Below are 14,969 nucleotides of genomic sequence, written 5' to 3'. Positions count from 1 at the left end.
TGACGCACGAGGTCTTCTCCACTCCGCCTCGTCCTCATGGACTCGTCTCTCTGACGTCGACATTCCAAGCACAGCGAAGCTGCCCGGCAGCTTCGCACAGTACCGCTCGTCGCCGGCCGGCGGGCCCCACCGTCCTCGCTTTTCCCCTTCCGTATCCCGCCCGCCCGAACCCCAACAAAACCTCCGCCAAAAAGCTCCAAAAGGGAGTCGTTGCCGTCTCCTCCTCCTCCCTCCGCGCCTTCCTCTCGCCTTCCTCCGCGCCGCCGACCCGCCGTGCTCCTCTTATACCGCTCCCCGCCCAAACCCTATCGCGCGACGGCACTCCATCTCCACTCCTCGCCATGTCGGTCGAGATCCGCGAAGGTGAGCGACCGGGCTCCGAACTCCTTGCGGCGGTGCTCATTTCCGGAAAATTACCTATTCGGCTCACTGTACTGACCGATTTTTTTTTTCTGTTTGCTCTCAGAGGGCAGCGGCGCCGGCACGAGCGGCGGCGCGGCGAAGGCGATGTCGCTGTCGCTGAGCGGGAAGCGGGGCCGGTACGTGCGGCAGGTCACGGGCCGCCACAACGACACGGACCTGCACGTGGCGGCGCGGGCGGGGGACGCCGCGGCGCTGCGCCGCGCGCTGGACGAGGCGGCGGTTGTCGTGGCCGCGGGGGAGGGGGGCGAGGAGCTGGAGGCCGTGCGCCGGGCGGTCGCCGCGGAGGCCAACGAGGCCGGGGAGACGCCGCTGCTCGCCGCGGCCGAGCGGGGCCACCTCGGGGCGGTGGTGGAGCTGCTCCGCCACCTCGACGCTGAGGCCGTGGCGGCCAAGAACAGGTCCGGGTACGACGCGCTGCACGTCGCCGCCAGAGAAGGGCACCATGGTAAGGATTTCCGTCTCGAGCACCGCCGATTTGCTCTGCTGCGAATTGCGCTTCTTCTCCGGTAAATAAATTGTGGAGCCTTGGGCTTGGAATTGAGCGGTTTGTTGCTTTGCTTAGCTGGTAGTAGTATTGTAGTGACGGCCTACTTGAGTACTTGGTACAAGTAGAACTCTGATCGTCCAGGATCTCGAAATGTATGCAAAAGTTTCGTAGACTAGTAAAGCTGTGGAACTGCGTGATTTCTTCCCAATATGAAATTTGGTGTAGATTTTTTTTTGCCGTTGTTTGTTTTGCAATTACTGCCAGTTGTTTAAGGTATTAATGGGGTTTTTTTTAGAAGAAATGCCATGCGGCCCTGCTTTAAGAAAACAACATGTCTACATCCATCTGGAAGTACCAGTTTATCAATAAAAAAACAACGACAGAAAAGCGCTTTATTAATAGGACTTACTCTGACAGTCTGATTTTTTTTTTGCCTCCTCCCGGTCCCGGGTATACTATAATCAAGTAGGAAGCAATTAATTAGGACACGGAATACAGAACATATGTCCCCACTCATTGTTTTAGTCTGGGCAGCTCTTTGCTGATTGCTCTGTTCATTTGTCAAATGGATATTAGGTGTTAGATATATGTTTGCTTGACTCTGAGCTCAGCGTACATCTGTTCAGATTAAACTAGTATAACACTTCAAAGACTGCGCTATTTGGGTAATCTGGCGTGCCAAGCAGGAAGAACTTTAGAGGATAGGACCATTTGAAAATGTCTGGTGCATTAGCTGGATGTTTTGGTCCAGGATCTGGAAATGTACGCAAAAGTTTGTAGCCTAGTAAAATTGTGAACTGCGTGATTTCTTACCAATACGAAATTTGGTGTACTGTTTTTTTTAGCGTTGCTTGTTTTGCAATTATTCTGAGAGTCTGATATTTTGCTTTGCCTCCCCCCCAGTATAAATAACGTATGTGGTTAACTGGTTACTCAATGTTTTAGTCTGTGCAGCTCCTTGCTGATTGCTTTCTTAATTTGTCGAATGGATATTAGGTGTTAGAAATCTGTTTGCTTGCCTCTGAGTTCAGTGTATATCTGTTCGTGGCAGATTAAACTGTTACACTTCAGAGCCTGCGCTAATCAGGTAAACCGGCATGTAAAATAGGAACAACTTTTGAGGATAGGATTGCTTGAAAAGGTTTGGTGCGTGATCTGGATATTTCGCTTCCATTATGTGATGGCTACGAACAACTATAATAGTAGATTCACATCAAATTTGTGTGCCTTGATGTCTTCTTCATATCCTGAATAGCTTCCAATAGAACCATCAGCCATCACTTTCTAATTTATAACGGTAATGGTTGAACTGGTGTAATCGGCAATTCCTTTATATCCAGATGAGTTAGGATATTGCATGTTTATGTTGCCGATTAGTTACATAGGAAACAATCTTTCCTAACTGGTACTCTTTTGGTCAGCTGTTGTGCAGGAATTGTTACGTTACAATAGGATGTTTGCCAAAACATTTGGCCCCGCAAATACTACCCCTCTTATATCAGCAGCTACGAGGGGACATGCTGAAGTTGTCAAATTGTTATTAGAACAAGATGATTTTGGATTGGGGGAAATGGCCAAAGACAATGGCAAAAATGCTTTACATTTTGCTGCTCGGCAGGGACATACAGAAATTGTTAATGCATTACTTGAGAAAGATCCACAGCTAGCAAGGCGAAACGACAAGAAGGGTCAAACAGCACTGCATATGGCTGTAAAAGGAACTAACTGTGATGTTCTTAGAGCACTCGTCGATGCTGATCCGGCAATTGTAATGCTGCCAGATAAAAACGGAAACACTGCCTTGCATGTAGCAACAAGGAAAAAACGAGCAGAGGTATTTATTGTCTTCCCACTATTACAATTTTTACCTTTATTATGTCTACCCCACTTGTTCTGGACATCTTTCTTCCATTTTAAAGAAACAACACGCAAATATATCGACAAGTACTTGTGATATTTTAGTTTTTAGATAATGGAAGCTTTATTCCCCCTGCCCCTGCATCAAACTTGGGTTTTTATATATCATTTATACCTAGAATGCATCTACTAGTCTAAAATTATACTGTAACTCTACCTGCTGATTATATACCTTGTTACTAGAATGATCAAATATCAACTATTACATATATTCTCTGACACATTAGCATTAAAGGGGTACACGGAAATTCAATTCGGCTCCCGGGTGCATATGCTCCCTCTATCAAAAAATTATATTTCGAAATGTCGAAAATTTTTGACACAAAATTCTACATGTACATCTCCACAATATACGTACGTTCGTCAAGTTTCGCGAGGAACCAATATGTTTTGTGGTCTGTGTAAAAAAGAGAAAATTTATCTCCTGAAAAGCCTTATTTTCAGCATTGAATTTTGTCTTTTTTACACACGTCACACGACAAGTCGGTTTTTTATGAAACAACTTTGTGAGCGCGTAGCACGTGAAGATGTACGTTCGAATTTTTCGTTTCAATTTTTTGAAATATCAAAATGTATGTAACATGCATTTCAAAATAAAGGGAGCATATGCTCCCATGTGCCAAAACACCATTCCCCTTCACTTCCATTTGATCTTCCATACATATCCTGATAATTTACATTGTTATACTTACACTATAACTTTTGGTGAGGGCCATCATCCAAGCAAATGGATTAGAGATGACCTATATTATACTCCCTCCGTTCCATAATTCTTGTCGTGGTTGAACTAAAATGACAACAAAAATTATGGAACTGAGGGAGTACCTTTTGGTGAGGGACATCATTGAAGCAAAGGTGTTAGAACTTAGAAACAAGTTATTCTCTAGGGCTCTAGGCTGATAAGATTGTGTCCAGTATGAAATGTAAATGCTTTCTTGTGTGATGCAGTTAGTAAAAGCCTTGCTTGTTCGCCAGCCAGACCACAGCTTGGCTAACTTTTTAATTGTATGGTGACAGTATTTCGAAAATTATCATGACTTGTTAATTTGCGCAACACATCTTTCATCTCAAAAACTGTTGAAAGTTACCATACTATTATAATATGACATAAATACCAAAACTTAATGGGATATACTGTTTTTCACATTTACTGCAGATTGTTATTGTTCTTTTGCGGCTACCAGATATCCATGTCAATGCACTGAACAGAGATCACAAGACTGCTTATGATATAGCTGAAGGGTTGCCACAGTGTGAGGAGTCTTCTGAAATTAAGGATATTTTGTCTCAACATGGTGCACTTAGATCTAGGGAGTTGAATCAGCCCCGAGATGAACTCCGGAAGACAGTGACAGAGATAAAGAAAGATGTCCACACACAGCTTGAACAGACAAGGAAAACAAACAAAAATGTGCATGGCATTGCTAAGGAACTCAGAAAGTTGCACAGAGAAGGCATCAATAATGCAACAAATTCTGTAACTGTTGTTGCTGTGCTCTTTGCTACGGTTGCTTTTGCAGCTATATTTACCGTACCTGGTGGAAATGATAACAGTGGAGTTGCGGTTGTTGTCCAGGCTGCCTCCTTCAGGATATTTTTCATCTTCAATGCCATAGCTCTTTTCACATCATTGGCGGTGGTCGTGGTTCAAATAACAGTTGTCAGAGGAGAAACCAAGTCTGAGCGAAAGGTTGTTGAGGTGATCAACAAGCTTATGTGGCTGGCATCAGTTTGCACTACCATTTCTTTCATTGCCTCATGCTATATTGTGCTAGGGCGCCACTTCCGATGGGCAGCGATACTGGTTAGTTTGATAGGTGGTGTTACGATGACTGGTGTTCTTGGTACGATGACATACTATGTGGTGAAATCAAAGCGCATAAGGAAGATTAGAAAAAAAGAGAAGATGTCAAGAAGAAGCGGCTCAAGCTCCTGGATTGACAATACTGAAATCTCAGAGACTGAGCTTAATCAAGTTTATGCCTTGTAAAGAGACGGGTGTTTGAACTCAGCCTTGTCTCTAGAATTGAGAATGTACATGCTTAATCAAGTGTATGCCTTGTAAAGAGACAGGGTGTTTGAACTCAGCTTGGTATCGGGAATCGAAAATGTACATGAAAATTCCAGATGCAAACATTAACAAATTACATTAACTCACATATTCTTTGATTGTACGCAATCCTTTTTGTATCAACAAACCATGCATAACTAAGAGGTGGTAGGCCTGTTGTGTCAGGCTCCTGCAGTTGAAGAACCCACTATGCTCTATCTGTTGTACAAGTGAGTTGCACTTTTTTTTTCCATTCCATTTTTCAACTATCATTATTCATGAGACGTAGTGAGACATACTACTTCATTTTTTTTTTGGTACGGATGCTATACTTGTAACTTGTCATGCGACAACAAGCGTACATTTCAGTAAGCTTTTGGCACTCATTCTTAAATCTGAACTGTTCCTCGGTTAACATTCTTATACATGTAGCAATGTAACTGCAGGCCTGATAGTTCTAGTTCCTTGTCACAATCGGGCATCGTGTTTTGAAGATGCTGATTTTTTTATGAACTTGTAAGATGATGCTTTATTGCTACACATATTTTCTTTTTATATTGCATGTATAAAACAACTCATCAAGTAACTGTCTATCTTTTCTCTATTTGCTGGTGATTTGTTGATCTTGTCCTGAAACTTCGATCTTACGAATTTATCATTTCACTCTGGATCTAAAATGAGTGACTGTAACTTTGTTTTTCTTGATTCCTGGGGTTTTCAGTTTTCTATTGAGTATGCAAGATTTCCTGTAGAAGTAGCTAATTTATACCCAGTTCTTCCTATTCTTCTGTTGAACATGCAAAACTGCTAGTGGTAACAGTGAAGTACACACAGATCTTTTGCCAGTAAGACGATCCAGTCAAGAATGCTATTGTTTATGTGAGGAAACACATTTATCTTCTATTATCATTAGGAAATAGTTGGACACCCTGTGCTACCCTGGTTGTTCCCTGCATTAGTGCATTACATTGGCATGACCATTATGAGACACTCACAAGAGTTCAAATACATGAGCCCAAGAGTTGATGTTTGGCGTGTCGTTGGATAGAAGACAAGGTTCATCATTGTTTTCTGTTCTGCTTTTGCATTTATTTCTTAGGGGAAGGTTCGTCATGAATAACCTATCATTACTTTACTCACTGATGACGAAACTGGTATCCCAAGCTAGCGCGGTAATCCAAGAATACTTCCCTTTTCAGGTTTTGTCATCAAAGAATACTTCAAATCCTTGCAGAGCAGTAAAGCGTAAATATGTAGCATATGTTATGCAAACTACGTACACCTGATAAACAATGCAAGCATTTCGCTAACTATGGGCCCTGTTACATGCCTATTATTTGTAAGTTGTAACACTGCTCAACATCATCAGTGTGTTGGTTAAGCCTGCTTACCTTTCCTTTCAATCTTGCCCTGCTTTTTCTTGACATGCCTTCTTAGTTTAAGGTTTATTTGTCTCACATGACTATTTCTTGGTCATCATCAATGTTTATTTTTGAAGCTAAGTGACACAATGGTCATTGGGTGGTATTCTTTTGTATTGGTTCCGGATAGATTCTGTCATTCTGATAACCAGTTTTCCTTGTCCGACAATCATTAGGTGCATATGCTGATATATTATATCTATCTTTATTTTTGTTTTACAACGGGGGCTTCATCTCTTGTGTTGGCCATAGCTTACTGCCTGTTGATACTTAAAAACCATTTCTCTTTATATTATATATTATATATGTCTTTGACTCAACGATTGAAATGGTTTCATTGTCTGTTCTTATGTCAGTAACATGATCTATTTTCAGGATAGAAAGAATCAGTAGCCACAAAATTCTTTAAAAACTGTGCAAGCCCATCAGGTGCTAATCTATTCGGTGGAACCATAGCAATCAGCTTTTTGTTTGTTTATTTGTGGTGTGTCAAGGTGTCTTCCAATACGTACCAGGAGAAGTTGTTGCCGCCTTTGATTTCACACTTTGCATTTCTTCTTCCTTTTTCTTTAATTTTATTGTTTTCTGACGGTTCAGAGCTTTAAAGATGTGCAATCTTGCAACTCACCCTTTGCATTTATTCTCCTCTTTTACTCATTTTATTGCACTACTACTTTTTGTTTGTGACAGCAAGAAAGGCATCAGACCTTTCCTTTTTGCCTTTCATATTTTAAATGCCGGCCAACTGTGCTGTATATTTCCTAAACAAGGTTCCTGAGATAGTATTTGGAAATGTTTCTTGGTTAACGTAGAGCCATGAGAACCCCTACATACACAAGAATCGCCATTCAGAGAAGTGAAGCTGATGATGCAAATTAATCGATAATATCAAGGTGCAACTTGCCAGAAAAATATCTTGAATACATAAGTTGGATTCCTTTGAGTTACTTATTTATGCCACTATCATTCGCGTAAGTGTGGTCATTGTCATATTGTACTAGTTCCGTTGCCGAATACAAGCCTTTTAGAACAAAGGTAATAATATTCAAGCTGCAGCCAGGTAGCATAATTTAAGGTTCATTGTCTTGCCTTCTCTGGCAATATCTTGAATAACCTGTACATAATGTGCTTAGTTCCTTACCTATGTTACAACATAGACACATATTTGAAACACAACCTTTTCGAAAATATGTTTCTTGTGTTGTGTTCAACAAACAGAAAGCAGGTATGATTTAATCAGAACTAATTTGTGCTTTTGGAGATAGCTAGTGAACCAAGTACAGGACAAACTGCCAGCTTTACCCAAAAAATAATTGGCTGTCTTCTGTTAAATATGGATCATTGCCTGTTACTTAAGAGCTTGTTTATGCTACCTATCTTTTTGGTTATGGACTTACCACATGTGCATCTGTATATGGATACTGATTAGAGAAAAGGTTGCCTGAATTTTCTTTTGTTGGTGGGGATTCTATCTGCACTTTTGTACTTCCACAACCATGCCAAGTGCTAAAATACTATTTGGAACATAGTGAAGCTGTTCGTAAACAGAAGTTACTTACATATCAGCATTTTTAAGGGAATTACATGTCTGCAGGAACAGGAAGCACATGATCAAAAGTTTACAGAATTATCATGGTGCTGAAAATCTATATATCTATGCTATCGTCGCCTGCATATCTCAAGGATGTCTTCTGCATCTTCAGATTCTGCAGCTATCTTTGATGCTGATGATGACATGAACCGGAAGCCTGCGTCGCTTGCACTCTTCCTCACCGAGGCCAGCTGCTGCGACTTCTTGCAGTACGCTATTGCACTCTGGATTGGATTATCCATCTCTGAGCTTGCACTGCTGCTCCTCCTCAGCACTGGCCCCAAACCAGAGTCATTTGAAGTTGGGATGGAGGAGGATGAGTTTGACGAAGAGCATGACGATGATGAGGCAGACGACGTCTTGTTTGATGATGAATATCGGATAATGACGCTGGAGAACGACCTCCTATGTCCGAATTCATCTTCTTTGAGATTACCTCCCAGTGGAGCGCTGTTGCTGATGGGCGAGGCTGTGTACCTGTTGCTTCTGGTCTGGACAAATGGGTTCTTCCTCCAACTCTTGACCTGTGCAATGGGGAACTCATTTGCTCTTGGTGCACCACTCTTTTCATCTGGATCCCCTACTTTAGTGGCAAATATTGTCTTGAGGTAAGCTTTTGATGCCTTGAGCTTGAGGCCAAGGTTGAGATTCTTGATGAACTTGAGCTTCTTGGACCATGGCTTCTTTTCGCATGCTGCTTCCACCTCAGCAGCAGCAATACTGGCAGCTGTGCACTCACTGAAGTACTGCTCTGCATTGAGCTCACCACTGGCATAGCATGAATTTGCTGGTGAAACACTGCATGACTGATATGGTGTTGTCGGGGCAGTGCTCGCGGAGAGGAGGCCCTTGTCAGCCGCAATCTCAAGCAATCTTTCAACCATCTGGATGCGTGGTGGAAGGTGGAGGGGTAGCAGCTTGCCCTTGTAGAAGAGCTCATCTGCTGGTGATGCCATGGGCTCCCAGTGGTCAGTCGGAGCTGACATGTGGAACTCAAACTCCCTCGAGTGTTGCGGGGTGGCTGCCATGGCTGTGGTGTAGCAGAGCAAGCTTGCTGTGTTGGTGACCACCTCTGCAGCTGCAGGTGAGCTCAGCTCCATGTCTATATAGTCCTCTTCTTGGAGTGGTTGGTCATGGATTTGGCGGCCATGTCTTGCCATTGCTGTTGCCTGGCCTTGTGTTTTTGGTGAGTCCGAGCCTTTGGTGTGGTTTGGTTTTGGCAGAGATAGTGGTTGTGTTTTAGGAACGAAGTGGAATGAGCTTGATCAAGCTTTAAAGCCGAATGCCTGTAGTGGCAAGAGGTTTATAAATTGGCTTATACTCCTTATGAGGGTCCTACTTCCCCCCTATGATCTGCCTTTTGTTTGTATCCTAATCCCCTCTGTCACGGCTATACGTGACGCAGTACTGTAGTGCATAGTTACTGTCATTCTCTATTATTGCTCTATTTGTCGCTGCAGTGCATTAGGTGATTAGGTTATTTTACCTGTTCCTTCCTTTGCATGCTTCTCCTCTTTCTATGTCTTGACCTATTTGTTTGGTGGGTGTGTAGGATTCTAGGCCAACAAGATGCACACTTTCACCAATGTAAGCGACTTACAAACTGCATGGCACCTGGTACGGTTGCACTAGGGAACTTCCTATTCTCTCATGCAAATAAGGTGTTCAGATTCAAAGGCCGCATTCTATGTCGAGGGTGGAAGGAAGCATGAGGGTAAATGTAAATTCGCAGCACGAAACAGTATGACTTCAGCAAGACACGTTGAAGTAAACAAAGCCACTGTGGCGTGGATTTGCTTCCAAGATACAAGAGCTTGACCGAATCATGTTCAAGCTTGTGATTTTAAATTCGAAAGAATTGGCGCATGCCCTCAAAACATGGAGCAACCTTCCATTTGTTAATTTCATCTCCATGTCAACCTATGGAAGTGTGAGGGTGACATCAGTGGCGAGAGATCAGGCCCCTTGTTTAAGTTTCCTGTCCAAACTGCGCGTGCGCGGCTAGATGTTGTCTGGGTTCTTGTCTGCATCTCTCCTGCGCTTGCTTCGGTTCCTTTCCTTTGATCCAATGTCAACTTTGTCTCTCTGGTGTCATAATTATTGATTAAGGGGCGTGCAGCTCTGGGCGTGCATTAGCGCTCATCGAGGCCTTCGTGGTGCACTAATTATATCTGTCTTATCTAGTTTATAGGGTTCTACTTGTCCTAAGGTAGGTTTGTTTTAGGTGTCTGACTTGATCAGTATGTTCGTTCTGGCCTAGGCTAAAACACTCTTTTCTTTGTAAGTAACTCACTCCTTGTTTTGTATATGCAGATCCTTGACATCTGGGGAGATAACTTGCCTCTGAAGAAAGAAACCCTTAGGGAAAACAACCTGGACAGACCTCAAATTTCGGCAAACAAAAGAGGTATTTGTTTTCTGGTAAAAACAGCAAACATTTCTATACACAAATTATAGTCAAGTTGTCATTTGCTACATGTTAAAGTATTTTATGATATTCTTCTGGACCTTTCTTTGTATCTGTTAGTACTCCTGGCACCAGCTAGAGCACTAAGCAAGGTTCCAGAAATTGCTTAAAAGGTATCACAGAAATGACATCTGCCCCCAGTACCAATCCATGGCATTATTTAATCTTAACCTAACACCATATATGGCACACTCTAGCACTGTATTCTTTTGCAGCTGAGAGAGCTAATTAGATAGGGATGTCAACTAGGTTAGGTGTTGTATCAAGTGCCTAACACCCCTACTTACGCCATGCATTGAACATCTATAATTCTATATGAAAATATCGCCGTACAAAAGTTAACAACTGGAACAGTTAATCCCCTGAATTGCAGGTCTAAAGACATGAATATTTCTATAGCACTGTTACGTGGTTGCTGGTGGTTGGAACTTGCAAAAGATTCGTGCTTGCCCACTACACATTCTTAGGTACCTGGAAACATTATAGAAACGGTGCACCACCCTGCAAAAATTCATACCCACCTCTTACCGACATAGTGACTACCCTTGAAATAACTATACCTGAAACGCGTGAGAGGCGAGACACTATAAACCCTAAACGATTAGCTTACGGTAGACTAGTAGTTATCTTTTCCTGTACAGTAATCTAACAAGCTGCAGGACGCTTTAACTGTGTGTGTTAACAAAAAAACAAAAACTTGCGCATGCCAAGCGCAGCTGCCGGACATTTCGTCGTGGGAGCCCTATGAAAGCTCTCAGAGCTCGAGGTCAGCCCCGTCGATGGCCACGATCGAGGAGATCGACCGATCAAGGCCCCCAAAATTTAGAGGCCCCCGGTTTTTTGCAGCCCACTAATTTTTACCTTAGCTATTTACACGTGCGGCCCATGAACTGGTAGGCCAGGATAGATCAATTGGCTGAAAAAAACAACTAGCGATCAGTTCTCCGTTCCCGATCGATAGATGGTTCGTTGTAATCTCAAAAAAAAAGATAGATGGTTCGTTGTTCGCTCGTTTGCTCGTCTTCCGCATCGAGACTTGCGCCGGCGTGCCGCCGTGGCCGCGTGAGCGTGCCCGCTCCCTCCTGCTCCGCAGCGCTGCTGAGTGGCTGAGTGCTGATCCGATCCTTGCCGGCGCGGCGTTCAGGTCTACTTGCCTCGTCCAGTCCACTCTCCGATTTCAATCCTTCCTAGCGTGTGCGTCCCCCCATGAAGGTAAAATCTGGTGTTAACTGTTAAGATCTGCATGGATACTATAATCAACAAGTAGTTAGGATGCCTTGTGTTGTTAATTTATCATGAGAAGGACAAATCATGATAGGACAATGTCAATTCGGTGGTGAAAAGGAGAAGAAAACAGATATTGATCCAGGCTGATCAAGAAATATCAGACAGATGTTGCTTTTTGGTAGAATGTGAGGTTGGTTTATTATTTTAGTGATGTATTTACTCTTTTTATAATGAATACACTATATATTTTTAAGTATTGTATGGAATATCGCATACTGAACTTATATAATTAAATAAAGATATGATTTCGTTTTACTAGTTATTGAGTTTGAACAAAAAAAATGGCCCCATTTTGTATATTGAACCAGGGCCCCCAAATCCTGGAGACGGGGCTGCTCGAGGTGTACTTTGCCGCTTCTCCAAACTTGGAACCAAGCACAAAGGTCACGCTCTTGCAGCAATTCTGGGGTCGCTGATCACCTACAGGCAGAAAGTTCGTGCAGAGTTTTGACTGCTTAACTCTCCAGGTCCTGATCCTAATCATTACTCCGTATGACATATGGCAACAAGCACTCATCTTGGCTTGGTTTCAATGTTGAAAAATATGCTTAGGCAGCTTAGCCCATGAGCACTCTACATACGCGTAACTATCGACATAAAGCTGAAACAACGGTTCGTGGGTAACTTGGTTACAACCAACCCCACCAGTTTTTCTTTGTACTGTTCCCATAACCCATATTCTCTGCGATGTGACTGAACTAGTTGATTGGGAGATAATTTATTTTAGAAGAATGGAACAAACTTCTTTTATCAAGAGGGGGAAAAAGGCTTATCTGACGGCAAAGTTGCACTTGCAGGATGCAGCTACGTGGCCTTTCTTGGCTTCTTTACCGGTGTGAGTGCATGCATATGCAAGTACGGTACATGCACCATCCTGCTGGGTTCGCACCCGAGGCGCCATTCCTGATTCTGCGAAAGCGTTGCAGCACAGACACGGTGAATCGCCCACAGGCTCTCCACGCTTGTGCTTTTCATTTCTTACCTTTTCCGTGATTCGAGGTCACACATGCATGATGCGATTGGTCAACAGAAAGGTAATATGGTAATTCATATACCCAATGTTTTCTCCAAAAATATACATGACAAACTAAAGCTTATTTTGGATCGGGAAGAAGAAAGAATAGCTTATGAGTGATGCACAATGTTCTTCTGAAATATCTTTTTCGATAAAGGGAATATATTAATATCAAAAATATACCAATTACACCCAGCCTCTGCAACAACGCACCACCCTAATGGCACTACGGATGCACACAGCCAAAAAAAGGAAAAGAAAACTAAGAAACAAAAGTCCCGCTACAGTATCTCGGGCCTAACAACAGCAATACATCCACCGCCAAAACAACACCTGAAATACGAGACTCTCCAAAAACGACGCCTCCAAGAAGGGAACAGGTGCTCTAACACCGTCGTCGCCCGATCAACGATCTTAGGTTTTCACCCTGAAGATAGTCCCCGCTCTCAAAACAATGCCTCCAACAAGGTCATTGCTAGGCACAACCAGTTAAGGTCAGACCTTGGGTTTTCACCCTGAAAGGTAGGACTCTGAACTTCACCTGTGTTGTCGCCTCCACTTTCATACCGCTGCTGTGAAGCCCGGAACACCAAGCAAGTCCCTCAACAGCGCGGAGACTTGAACCTCCCTTAGCTAGTCCTCCCCTCCGGCCTTCATGAACTTCTCTTCTTCCGACTTTCATCATGGATCTATAGTCACTTGATGTCAACACAGAAAAAGAGCTTCGCGCCGCTCCCTCCAGAACCAATCGGTCGGAATAAAAGCATGGGTGAGCCTTCCGGAACTCAACACTCCGGCTAGATCATGAGTCCAGGCCTCCGGTAGGTCTTCCTCTTCACGCAAGAGAGACCCTAGGACCACCGCCTTTATTCAGGTCGGACCCCCACGTCGGCGACCATCCTGGGCTGGCCACTCCAACCCTCCACCGGCGACTCCGTCGCCGGCTTCCATGCATCTCCATCTCGCCGCTGGAACGCGGTGATAGATCGATAGATCCACCACCACCAACCGCAGGCCGACCCTCTCCGGCGAAGAAGAGGGCCACCTCCACCGTCGTACCCAAGGCTGCTGCCCCGGGCGACCTCGTGTCGCGGGTGAAGCCCGAGATCGCCTCCACTCACCGGCGAGAGGAGGGGGGAAAATGGCGCAGGCCATGGGCCTGGCCGCCGCCCACCACCAGCCCCTGCCGGAGTGCTGCGGAGAGCCGACGGGAGGAGGGCGCAGGCAGGCCGCCGCCGCCTATCCCAACCGCGCCGGCCGATCCACCAGGGGAGAGCCGACGGGAGAAGGGGGCGCAGCGTAGGCCGCCGCCGCCCATCCCATCCGCGCGTCCGCCATGCTCGAGGGAGGGAGATCCGGCCGCCGTCCACCAAGCGTCGACGAGGAAGGGCCCCCGCCGCCGCCACGCCCCGTGGGTCTTTGCCCCGGCGGCGCTACCGGCAGCGGCGGCTAGGGCTGGGAGGCTGGGGGTACGGGAGGCTGGGGGCTGATTAGTTTAATTCTCTGTGAACAACCGAAGCTTATTTGGATGGTGTCAAAAAAACTGAAGCTTATTTGGGAACGAAGAGAAGGAATGCCTTACAGGAGTTACAGCGAGCTGACTGCTGAGCTTACCTCGCCCTTAGATAGCTCTTTCTGCTCCATCTCAAGCTTTAGAGTTGTTGAGCACCAATTTACCACCCTGAAGGTCCATGCTTCTTATAAGAGCCAGGTTGGTCCTGCAGGAATACAGAAGGGAGCAAGTATTAGCAACACAAGTGTGCTGAATGCTGATTGCACAATAGGGTGAAAGATGATGAGACACGTTGGCAACTCTGCCGCCAAGATTGTGCCACTGATGTAGCAATAATCCAAAAATATCATGTCACGAAGGGGCACACGTCTCTCCTTATTGCTACGTGGTGTAATCTAGATCCTGAATTCTGAGGCGAAGCATATGCTAGTTAATTTGGCAAAGCAAATGGCACTTCAGTACATTGGCAACACTACTATCCCCTATAGTGACTCCTGTCATTCGTCTAACACTGAAGATTGTCTGCTTTCAGAAAATTATCGACAGGATTTCTCGCCGGAAGCTTGTGATGCCGCCGAGAAGTCCCGGGTCAGGAAGAAGAGACATTCAACACGAGTGGTAGGTCTCCGTTTTTCTCTCTTCTCTTTAGAGTTAACTAGACCATGATGGCGCGCGTTGCCGCGCCCGTCCATTTAAACAATACTCCATAGCATAATAAGATATTCTAGGAACAAATGGAGACGAAAACTGAACATGTTTGAAAGATATAACCAGCAAACACGATAAAATAGGCTGAAA

The 14,969-nt window shown here is 44.5% G+C and overlaps 2 protein-coding genes across 2 annotated transcripts; one reads left to right on the top strand and one right to left on the bottom strand.

Moving 5' to 3' along the window:
- The first annotated feature begins 326 nt into the window (after positions 1 to 326).
- On the top strand, positions 327 to 4,984 carry LOC124659704 (ankyrin repeat-containing protein NPR4). The gene is made up of 4 exons (XM_047197528.1): positions 327 to 363; positions 467 to 868; positions 2,332 to 2,744; positions 3,984 to 4,984. The coding sequence occupies exons 1-4, from the start codon at positions 342 to 344 to the stop codon at positions 4,815 to 4,817; spliced, it is 1,671 nt and encodes a 556-aa protein (XP_047053484.1). The 5' UTR covers positions 327 to 341; the 3' UTR covers positions 4,818 to 4,984.
- Positions 4,985 to 7,957: 2,973 nt separating this feature from the next.
- LOC124663039 (probable membrane-associated kinase regulator 4) lies at positions 7,958 to 9,049 on the bottom strand. The gene has a single exon (XM_047200797.1). The coding sequence runs from the start codon at positions 9,047 to 9,049 to the stop codon at positions 7,958 to 7,960; it is 1,092 nt and encodes a 363-aa protein (XP_047056753.1).
- Between the last annotated feature and the right edge of the window lie 5,920 nt (positions 9,050 to 14,969).

This window comes from Lolium rigidum, chromosome 6, assembly GCF_022539505.1.
Source record: "Lolium rigidum isolate FL_2022 chromosome 6, APGP_CSIRO_Lrig_0.1, whole genome shotgun sequence".
NCBI lineage: Eukaryota > Viridiplantae > Streptophyta > Magnoliopsida > Poales > Poaceae > Lolium > Lolium rigidum.
Note: the sequence above shows the minus strand (reverse complement) of the source record. Positions and strands in the feature narration are given on the sequence as shown.

Coding starts and splice junctions, on each gene's coding strand:
- LOC124659704 (XM_047197528.1), top strand. CDS start 342: ATGTCGGTCGAGATCCGCGAAG. Junction 364..466: donor GTCGGTCGAGATCCGCGAAG/GTGAGCGACCGG, acceptor GTTTGCTCTCAG/AGGGCAGCGGCGCCGGCACG. Junction 869..2,331: donor CGCCAGAGAAGGGCACCATG/GTAAGGATTTCC, acceptor TCTTTTGGTCAG/CTGTTGTGCAGGAATTGTTA.
- LOC124663039 (XM_047200797.1), bottom strand. CDS start 9,049: ATGGCAAGACATGGCCGCCAAATCCATGACCAACCACTCCAAGAAGAG.